This window comes from Panulirus ornatus, chromosome 19 (assembly GCF_036320965.1).
Source record: "Panulirus ornatus isolate Po-2019 chromosome 19, ASM3632096v1, whole genome shotgun sequence".
NCBI lineage: Eukaryota > Metazoa > Arthropoda > Malacostraca > Decapoda > Palinuridae > Panulirus > Panulirus ornatus.
Window position 1 is genome coordinate 54,846,660 of NC_092242.1, and position 12,099 is coordinate 54,858,758.

Here is a 12,099-nt window from a genome sequence, read left to right on the forward strand (position 1 = left end):
CTATCCACAACTAGGTCCCATAGACTTTTCCAAAGTTTCCCCCATCTATCTATCTATACATATGACAACCATTCCCTCTGGAAACTCCCATCAAGAGGGTTTCCACTTACCCCTATCCTGACACACCTCCTTTGCACATATTCCACTCTATTTTCCCACATCAAAGGGGGTCTTCCTCTTACCCCAATCCCTTTCCTCATACTATCATAGATTTTCCTTATAAAATTCCCATCTTGCCATATGCTACAAGCCTAAACCACCTCAAAATATGTATCAACCACTCTACCACTGCATGATTAATTCTCTTTGCATTCCCTGCCAAACCAATGCTCTCATTCACCCTCTCATGTGTTTCTTAATTTTTCAGCTTGCCATACCACATGCTCTTCTCATATTGCTCATTTCCACAACCAGGATTCTTGACCTCTGTGACTCATTCCATGTCCATGTTTTGGCTGTTTAGGTTAGGGTTGGGTGGACAATAATCCCTAATCCTTTCTTCACTTCCACACTTACACCTTTACCCTTCATTATTCTATTAAGGAACTCAATGCCTCCTACAATGTACTACTGTCTCCTTCAATATCACCAAACTTGCCCTAGACAGCTCCCAAATACTTAAATTCTGTCACCTCAGTAAGTATTCTTTCTTCTCTTATTCTATAGGGCTTTGTAAAATCTATACTTTATTAAATGTTTCCTTTCAAACTTTACTTTTGCTTACATTAACCTTCAATTGACTATGCTTTCAAAAATCATAAAACACACTTACAAACTTCTGCACCTCATATCCTCTCAGCAAACAAAACAGTATCATCTGCAAATAGGCTTGTCACTAACGACCATACATCACCACTGCATTCCATCTCTGTACCCCTTTCCCTAGTTCTGCTTTCATCTCTCTTATCACTCCATTCATCTATATATTAAATAGTCATGATGACATCACAAGCCAACTCACATAGAAGGCTTTCATATCATTCAACAGTTATCCTCCTACCCCACATATCCTTAACAAATCCCATAAAGCATTGCAATCAACTGTCATATGCTTTTTCCAGATTCATGAAAGCTTCATACAGCTTCTTACCTTTCACTAAATAACTTTACACAGTCATTTTCAATGAAAAATCTGATTCACATATCCCCTAACTTTCCTAGAACCACCTTTGCTCCTCACTTATTATGCATTCAGTCACTTCCATTGCTCTATATATCAACAATTGCATACACTTTTCCTGGTATACTTAAAAGTAAAGATTTATTCCCCTATAATTGCTACCTTTTCCTTTAAATAAAGAAATAATAATAGCTTTCAAACAATCCTCAAATGCATCCACTCTACCACACTTTCTCCTTCATACTTACATTTCAGTTGTAATCCCAACCACTCAAAGTGTCTTTCCTACCTTCAACCTCATTATTGCCCTTTTTACCTCCCTTATTGCTATAGGACCTTGCAATTTTACCCCTTTCCCTTCCATCCACCATACCCATGTATATAACAACTGCTACCTCAACTCCTATATCTATCAGTTCTTTAAAACACTTTCCATTTTCTTTCACTTTTTCTCTTTTTGATTCAAAGACTCCCCTTTCCTTACATTTCACAATCACATTTCCACTTTTACATCCACCACTTTCCTTTTTCACCTCCTTCCAGTACAATTTCCTATTCTACATAAACTTTTCACTCAACATTCTTCCAAAATCTTGATCTACTCTTTCTTTGTTATCCCCTATCAGCTTCCAAACATTCTGCTACCACATCTTATATTTTTGGCTCCTCCTATGCTGAATATCCATCGCTACAATACTTTCAAGCAATCTAACACATTCCTTCTTCTTCTCTTCCAAAGCATTTCTAATCTCATCTGTCCAACATGCACTTCCCCTTTAATTTTCATATCTCACAACTTTATATCAAACTTCTAATTCTTCAACTTTCAACAGTCTCCACCTAAAGATTAAACATCTCATTCACACATGACTGCATCCCTACTTTTACAGCACTTCCATGATAACTTTCTATCATCCTTCCTTCATACTCCTCCTTGTATATCGCATAGCTTCAATTCATTCTATCTCATGCACGCCTTACACCCTCTTACAAGTTCAGGTCCCAAGCACTCAGCCCTTTTCACTTGATCATTACATCTCCAGTTTGGTCTCCTCCTTCTCCTTGAAGCACCCAACTCTGACACAAATATCCTCTTTATCACCCTCTCCTTACTCATTCTCTCCATATGTCCAAATCTTTTCAGCACACCCTCTTCAGTTCTCTCAACCATAATACTGTTTCCACACCTCTCTTCTTACCCAATCAACCCTCTTCATACCACATCTTGTCCTCAAGCTTTTCATATCCAACACAATCAACCTCATTATTTTCTCATCTACAGCCCATGGCTGCATTCATATAATACTATCAGGACTGCTACACCTTCTTTGTTCTTTCTTTAATATTTGTCCAATTTCCCATGTCAGCGAGGTAGCACTGGAAACTGACGAAGACAAGCAGCATTTACTCGCATCCATTCTAGATGTCATGTGTAATGCACAGAAACCAGCTGCCTATCCACAACCAGGCCTTACAAACCTTTCTATGATTTCCCTCAGCCACTTCATATGCCCTTGTTCAGCCCACTGACTGCATGTTGTCCCCCATACAGTACTTTATTACAATTCACTTTACCCTGTGCACACCCTTCACCCTCCTGCAAGTTCAGGCCCTGATCACTCAAAATAATTTTCACTCCATCCTTACATCTCCATTTAGGTATCTCCCTTCTCCTTTTCCCCTAAAGTTCCTACACATATATCCTCTGTCAACCTCTTCTCACTTATTCTCCCGACATATAAGTTCCAACACGTATATCCTCTTTGTCAACCTCTTCTCACTTAGTCTCCCCATATGTCTAAACCATTTCAGGACAACCTCTTCAACTCTCTCAACCACACTCTTCTTATCACCACAACTCTCTCTTACACTTTTACTACTTACTTGATCAAACCAACTCACCTCACAGATTGTCCTCAAAACATCTAATTTCCAGCACCTACACCTCCAAATATATACAGTCATAGAATGTAAAACTGAATACTGCTGTGTTGTACAGTCACCAATGAAATAATTAGGAAAAAAAAGAATTCAGAAGCACTTCATAAGCAGAACTGTGGGGAAGGAGCATATGGAGCACCACAAAAGGCTGAAAGAACTGCAACAATGTAGCCTAGAAAGAAGAGGAAGATATATAATAATTCACACACATGGCAACAAATTGAAAGTATGAAAGAACATGTGTTAAACCTGAAAGTCTCTCAACAAGGAAGATACAGAGTTGTTATGCTTTCAAGAATACTTGAAAATAAATCTGACAAAAATATATGACAGCCCAACCAAACCTAGAACGATAATTCTAATCTACTGCCAGAAGAAATAAGAAACATACATGGAACAACTACAGAAACCTTACTAACAATCTATTTATATCACATATCTTTCTTATATCTTCATTCCTTAGCCTCTTACTTCCAACTTTTCTAAATAAGTTGTCTATCTCTACAACGTTTTGTTTTTAACCTACCTGTACCTGGAAAATCAAATGGAAATTACTGAATCACAGTACATATGCTCTTAAAAGGCACTTACCTGACTTCTTAAATTTGTGCTGAAAATAATAAATCACTAATAGGAGGCCTCCAAGAACATTAGCAACGACCATCACAACTACCACAGCAACAATCCAAACACTGGGGCTGAATTCCTCCAATGTTTCTTCTAACATCTTTGCTAATTCTGTATTGAGTGAGAAATAACATTATTAAGATATTGTTTACCTAAAACTTATATAAATTCTATCACTCTGTTTAGGCCAAAATAATGAGATCAATATGTGCAATAACTTTGCTACAAGGACAAAACTGATTGGGCAAAACCTACATGCACTTGAAAACAAAAACAACATAAACACAAATTCAAATTATTGGCTTCCCAATCAAAGAATTAGTGAGTTTGAGTAGTACATATGAGGATGCATAGCAGTCAAAGCTTCTGCTGGAATCGAAAGTTATGTGAAGCTCATAAAACTGAATAAAATCACCCACTGGTCAAGGCTAATTGCTTGTTAAATTTCTTTTTTATTTAGGACAGAGAAAATCAGCAATAGTAGGTGTGAAGCTTCATGGTGTGATTGGCTGTTTGCTGGAATAATGAGGCTCTTAGACATCAGTATATAAAGTAAGAGAGGAGTGATACAGGCCCTATATTCAAAAGCACAAAAAGATGGGTTTTGAGTAATGAAAACAATAATTTCTGAGGCAGAGCCCCAAGAGCAAGGAGATTGCATGGAACACAAAGGACAAAAGCCATCTATAGGAGGGATGGACAACACCTATGACAGAACCAGAAACAAAGGTAGCTAGAGGTGATTAGCACTAGATTGGCCCTGAACAACTTCACATACATTAAATGTCTACCTACACCTGGGGAGAGGGGAGAAAGAATTCTATCCATGTATTCCGTTTGTTGCAGAAGGTGACTAAGAGGGGCAGGAGCATGAGAAAGGAAACCTTTTTCTATTTCACTTTTTAAAAAGATATTACTACCTAATGCCATTTCCAACATTAGTAAGACAGATGCAGGAACCGAAAAGCAGCCTTATTTGCTCACATCCATTTTCTAATTCTCTTGTGTAATGCAATGAAACCACAGCCTCTTATCCACAAACAGGTCCCACGGACCTATCTTTGTCGATTTTTCAGGATGCATCACATGCCCTGGTTCAGTCCACTAACAGTTCCTGTATAACACATCCCTCCAATTCACTCTATCCTATGTACACCTTTCACCCTCCTGCATGTTCAGGAGGATACTCCTACTTGTCCACTCCAAATCTGACACCTATATCTGCTTTGTCTACCTCTAATCATTCATTCTCTCCATCCATCCAAACATTTCAGCACACCTTCTTCAGCTCTCTTAACCATACTCTTCTTAGTACCACACCTCTCTCTTATCCTTTTATGAGGAACTTGATCAACCACCTCACATCACACATTATCCTCAAACATTTCATTTCCAACACATGCACATTCCTTTGCACATTCTTATCTATAGCCCATGCCTTGCATCCATGCAACATCACTGGGACTATGATACCTTCAAAAATACCCATATTTGCCTTCTCTTTCCACTCACTTCTCAATGCTTCCAGAACCTTTGTTTCACATTCACCCTATGATTTAATTTTGCTTCCATTCACTGCCACATCCACTCCCAGGTATTTAAGACACTCTAAACTTCCTACATTCAAACTCACACCCAACTAAAATGTCCCTTTGCAATACTAAACCTAATAACCTTGCTTTTTTAATATTTACTCTTAAACTTCCTCCTCTGACATAACCCTCAAACTAAGATGCCATTTAATGCAGCTTCTCAAACCTACCACCAGCACTGTGTTATAAGCAAACAACTGTCTCACCTCCCAAGCTTCCCCTTACCCCTGCAAACTGCATACCTACCCCTCTCTCCAAGATCCTTCCATTTACCTCTCTCATAACCCCATCCACAGACAAATTAAACATGGTGACATGAGACATCCCTGCCACAAAACCATTTATTCTACTCCCAACCTACCAACATCCATTTTATCCTTGGCCATAACTCATTGCATCTAGCAGCTTTTCTACTACATAATATGTTCATGTGACCTTCCACAAGGCACATCTGTCAACTTTATCATATGCTGTCTTAATATCCATAAATACCACATACAGATCCATCTGTTTCTCAAAGTATTTCTCACACACATTCTTCAACATATAGACCTGATCCATACATCCTCAACCAATCCTGAAACCACATTATTCTTCCTCAATCTGATGCTGTGTGCATGCCTTCACCCTATCGATCATCACTCCTATACACTTCACCAGGTACATTCAACACTTAAAACACTCACCATTGTCCCAACTGCCTTTATACAATGGCCTTATACATACACTCTGTCAATCCTCAGACACCTCTCCATGCACCATACATATATGGAAAATCCTAACTAACCAATCAACAACCGTAATCCCGTCAAAAATTACCCAGCTAAATCATACACTTCAATCACCTTGCAACATTTTATCTGGAACAAGGCTTTCACCATCTCTTCTATTTTCACCAAACCACTTGCCATGACTCACTTTGGATACCTCATCGACCCAAACAACCCAATCACCAATCACATTCAATAAAACTTCATCTGTGCTTCTTACCACTTCCATTTCCCCATTAGCCCCCTTCATCAATGTTCCTATTTGTTCTGTTGCTTTTCTCATACTATTAACCTCCTTCCAATTTCTTTTTTAATCTCCCTGTAGTGTGCCAATATTCTCTCACTCTAATTCTCATTTGCCCTCTTTTCTAGCCCTTGCACCTACCTTTTGACCTCTAAGTTTTCTGTTGTACATCACTTACATTCTTTCCCTGCAGATAACGCCCATACCCCTCTCTTTCCTTTTCAACTAAAACCATAACTTCCTTATCGCATCTATCACTATGCTTCACACATGCCCACATCACATTTGCATGCCACTCACTTCTCTCACACACATAAGCAATGCAATGGTTCCCCAATGCCTACCATTCCTCACCCTTAACCTAGCTTTGTTTACTCTTAAACCCCCCCCCAAAAAAAAAATAAATATATAAAAAATAAAAAATAATCTGCTCATTTCCTGAAGCCTCTAAAAACTTTCACCCTTGTCTTTACTAAGAAAGGACCAGACATCCCACCAGCTGCCCTTCTCAGTAAATTTACATCCAAGAATCTCTTTTTAATAAGCCTATCAATTGGGACATAAGCCAATAATGCCCACTTAACATTTAACCTCACTCACTTATGTACACTCATGGAATGTGTGTCCCCAGGTATTCCTAATCAATTGTTATTCAGTACATACCTCCAAATGCTGTATGTTCACATTCATTCACAGTGCCTACTTCATCTATCTATTTTTCCAACACCTGTTCCTTCCATAGGCTCCCGTAAGGGGGTGGCCATGGCAAAAGTCACAATAACTGCCTTCAGTGCCTCACCCTTAACAGCCCAATGGCAGAGAGCAGCTTTAGTGTAGTGTTTCCAGAGGCTCCTACCTATTCTTCCTACTACTAGATGTGTCAATTTACATTCCTTCCTGCCCAATGTTCCAACCTATTACTTCTACCTAATGTTCCTACCCACTGCTTCTACCTAATGTTCCCATCTAATACTTTTACCTATTGCTCCTACCATTTTGCCAAAAGACAAGGCTAGCATAAAGCACTCTGCCGGAAAATCTAGTTACAAAGAATAGATTGTGTGTGAGTTAAGTGTTATCAAATGTTATGTGTGACAAGGAGAGATTGTATGTTTGATAACAGAATGCCAGCAGTTCACATGTGGATGTGGCAGAAAGAAATGACAGCTACCTGAGTCAGAGTGCAACTTGACAACCACTGAAGTGCTGGCTCACTACACAGCCATCACTAACCTTCCCAATACCCAGGCAGGTAGTACCAGTATCCCATACTCCAAAATTATACCCCCAACAGGCACATTACCTGCTCTTTAATTTATATCACACACCACTGTTACTCAGTTTACTGATGCACTTTCTTCAACACTCCTTTCACTACCAGGTGCATAAGCATGAGCAATCATCCACTTTTCATAATGCACTTGCATTTTGACTCATGTCAGTCTGGAACTCACTTTCATGCACTCTTTCACACATTCCCACAACTCCTCCTTCAGCAGAAATGCCACTCCCTTCTTTGGTCTCACTCTTACACTAACCCCAGACTTTACCCTAATACATAAGCAAACCATTCTTTCCCCTTCCCCTTAATCTCTGTTTCTCTCGGAGGCAGAACATTTATGATCCTCTCCCATAAGATACTATCTGTCCGTTCTTATTATCTTGGCTACATTCATGAACAATCAAGAAACCCTAGCCTGAACCTTCAAGGAAGAGGAGCATTCCTCACCTGGTTCATGTTCCATCTTTTTGAAAATGAAATAAAAGAACAGGAAGGATTCTGGCCCCTGCTTGTGCCTCTTTTAGTCACCAACAACATGCAGGGAATTAAAGAGTAATATTCATTATGTCTTATACCTAGGAGAGGATATACTATTCTGTTTCAGCATTAATGCACCGTTAAAGAAATAAGATGTACAAAGTCTTTCATCAACCAGGCCACATATTTTCTTAACTGCTCCATCTCTAACAGACATTATTATTCTTTCTACAAGTTTTCTTAATTTCCTGTTTATCTGTGTGTGTGTGTGTGTGTGTGTGTGTGTGTGTGTGTGTGTGTGTGTGTGTGTGTGTGCACAAATACTTGCATACATGTATGTTTTCCAAGGTTAAGTGACAAACTTGCCATATAAAACAAAAAAGCTAAAACAAACTGAAATGTGCAAAAAACCATATTACCTTTCTCAGAAACATAAGGATGGGTGGTAGTGATGACTGAGACAACTTCACTCTTTCCATATACATTTGATGTCCACAGTTCAAACTCATAAGTTGTGTTGGGCTGTAATTTATATACTTCTAAACGACTCTGGAAAACAAAATAAAAAATGATTATAATTTCTACCATATAACAATTTTCTAAAGTCTATATCTAATACCCTTTGCCCTCTTGTGAAGGCAGGCTCAATGCAGATCCTTCCCTACTCCATACATTCCCTTCACTTTTGTCCTATCACCTTACCTCGGGTCACTACTTGTATAAACTCTAACTATGCTCACTAAAACACCCCTATAAGTTATTCTCCAGATACATCTTTCAGTATGTTGATTAACGTCACTTCATAACAGATCTGATCTTTTACTTCATTAATCAATCCATCCACAACTAATGATAACCAAATTACATCAACATATGATTAGCACAAACTAAATGCTAGGTGTAAAGCAAGAGAGAAAAAAAGTGTGACTGGATTCTGAATGCATATATTTTCTGTCACAGGACCTGGTCACAGAAAAAAAATCCTCTATGAGGACAGGCCCTAAATGAAATACAAAAAAGGGATAAAGTGAGAGAAAAGTAAAGATAAAATAGCAAAAGAAGCAATCTAAGAACCTTGCAAGAGGTAGAAAAGCTAACTTTTGAAAAAAAGGACAGTCATAGCTGCAAAGACAGACACAGGGATGGCTAAAAACTCCAATGTTTAGTAGTGTATGGAATGAGACAGACACGGGATGGTTAAAAAATCCAATGTTTAGTGGTGTACGGAATGAGATAGACATCACAACTGCTCACCCTGGACTGCTAATAGCGTCATGTCATGCTGTGATTTTGCCGAGTATTATGTGGTCTAGCTAGTGACAAGGGTAAACAAGCAGCCAGTTCCAGCGAGCAGAAAGCCAAAGTAATGTCTACAAAAGAGGAAGATAACCAACTCTGGCAAAATGCAAGCGAGCATACTTTTGAGGAAAGATCAGGAAAGTTAAGCCAGAGGATTTTGTACTCCCAGATGCAAGAACAGTACTCAATACAAGAATGAAACAATCCTTTGTGTAATCAGCCCATATCATTCAGAGAGGAAGACGAAGAATTAGCAAAACAGGAAAGAATATCACTAGCATATCTTGCCTTGTAAAAGCCATACAGATAATTAGTGATTCAAGATGCTTAAGGAGATTCAAAGACAATAGAAATAAAAGTCTAAACAACGGATGATACAGTACAGTAAGGTTGTGATACAGCACAAGACAGGTAATAAAAAAAAGTTTGTATAGTAGTGAACTGTGACATCCATATCCATCTAGATATGGGGTTTAAGGACTGTGGGTGGGAAATAATATATATAGTGTAAATAATGTAGCAAATAATATTCTTCAGACTGGGGAAGAGCAGTGTGGTTTCAGAAGTGGTAGAGAATGTGTGGATCAGGTGTTTGCTTTGAAGAATGTATGTGAGAAATACTTAGAAGAGCAAATAGAATTTTTTTTTTTTTTTTTTTTTTTTTTTTATACTTTGTCGCTGTCTCCCGCGTTTGCGAGGTAGCGCAAGGAAACAGACGAAAGAAATGGCCCAACCCCCCCCCCCCCATACACATGTACATACACACGTCCAGACACGCAAACATACATACCTACACAGCTTTCCATGGTTTACCCCAGACGCTTCACATGCCTTGCTTCAATCCACTGACAGCACGTCAACCCCTGTATACCACATGACTCCAATTCACTCTATTTCTTGCCCTCCTTTCACCCTCCTGCATGTTCAGGCCCCGATCACACAAAATCTTTTTCACTCCATCTTTCCACCTCCAATTTGGTCTCCCTCTTCTCCTCGTTCCCTCCACCTCCGACACATATATCCTCTTGGTCAATCTCTCCTCACTCATTCTCTCCATGTGCCCAAACCATTTCAAAACACCCTCTTCTGCTCTCTCGACCACGCTCTTTTTATTTCCACACATCTCTCTTACCCTTACGTTACTTACTCGATCAAACCACCTCACACCACACATTGTCCTCAAACATCTCATTTCCAGCACATCCATCCTCCTGCGCACATCTCTATCCATAGCCCACGCCTCGCAACCATACAGCATTGTTGGAACCACTATTCCCTCAAACATACCCATTTTTGCTTTCCGAGATAATGTTCTCGACTTCCACACATTTTTCAAGGCTCCCAAAATTTTCGCCCCCTCCCCCACCCTATGATCCACTTCCGCTTCCATGGTTCCCTCCGCTGACAGATCCACTCCCAGATATCTAAAACACTTCACTTCCTCCAGTTTTTCTCCATTCAAACTCACCTCCCAATTGACTTGACCCTCACCCCTACTGTACCTAATAACCTTGCTCTTATTCACATTTACTCTCAACTTTCTTCTTCCACACACTTTACCAAACTCAGTCACCAGCTTCTGCAGTTTCTCACATGAATCAGCCACCAGCGCTGTATCATCAGCGAACAACAATTGACTCACTTCCCAAGCTCTCTCATCCCCAACAGACTTCATACTTGCCCCTCTTTCCAGGACTCTTGCATTTACCTCCTTTACAACCCCATCCATAAACAAATTAAACAACCATGGAGACATCACACACCCCTGCCGCAAACCTACATTCACTGAGAACCAATCACTTTCCTCTCTTCCTACACGTACACATGCCTTACATCCTCGATAAAAACTTTTCACTGCTTCTAACAACTTGCCTCCCACACCATATATTCTTAATACCTTCCACAGAGCATCTCTATCAACTCTATCATATGCCTTCTCCAGATCCATAAATGCTACATACAAATCCATTTGCTTTTCTAAGTATTTCTCACATACATTCTTCAAAGCAAACACCTGATCCACACATCCTCTACCACTTCTGAAACCGCACTGCTCTTCCCCAATCTGATGCTCTGTACATGCCTTCACCCTCTCAATCAATACCCTCCCATATAATTTACCAGGAATACTCAACAAACTTATACCTCTGTAATTTGAGCAAATAGAATTGTATGTAGCATTTATGGATCTCGAGAAGGCATATGATAGAGTTGATAGAGATGCTCTGTGGAAGGTATTAAGAATACATGGGAATATGGGAGGCAAGCTGTTAGAAGCAGTGAAAAGTTTTATCGAAGATGTAAGGCATGTGAACGAGTAGGAAGAGAGGAAAGTGATTGGTTCTTAGGGAATGTTGGTATGCGGCAAGGGCGCATGATATCCCCATGGTTGTTTAATTTGTTTATGGATGGAAATGTTAGAGAGGTGAATGCAAGAGTTTTGGAGAGAGGGGCAAGTATGCAGTCTGTTGAGGATGAGAGGGCTTGGGAAGTGAGTCAGTTGTTGTTCACTGATGATACAGCACAGGCAGCTGATTTGGATGAGAAATTGCATAAGCTGGTGACTGAGTTTGGTGAAGTGTGTGAAAGAAGAAAGCTGAGAGTAAATGTGAATAAGAGCAAGGTTATTAGGTGCTGTAGGGTTGATGGATAAGTAAATTGAGAGGTAGGTTTGAATGGAGAAAAACTGGAGGAAGTGAAGTGTTTTAGATATCTGGGAGTGGATCTGGCAGTGGATGGAACCATGG

At 39.6% G+C, this 12,099-nt stretch overlaps 1 protein-coding gene across 2 annotated transcripts in view; it reads right to left on the minus strand.

Annotated features, from left to right (window-relative positions):
- The window catches only part of LOC139755517 (contactin-4), a 65,843-nt gene that overhangs the window by 21,039 nt on the left and 32,705 nt on the right, over positions 1-12,099 (minus strand). For both annotated transcript variants that reach the window (XM_071673903.1, XM_071673904.1), the window contains exons 5-6: positions 8,473-8,602; positions 3,653-3,799 (exon numbers count right to left, since the gene is read on the minus strand). In XM_071673903.1, the coding sequence (XP_071530004.1) occupies positions 3,653-3,799; positions 8,473-8,602 (277 nt within the window). The remainder of the gene's footprint in view (positions 1-3,652; positions 3,800-8,472; positions 8,603-12,099) is intronic.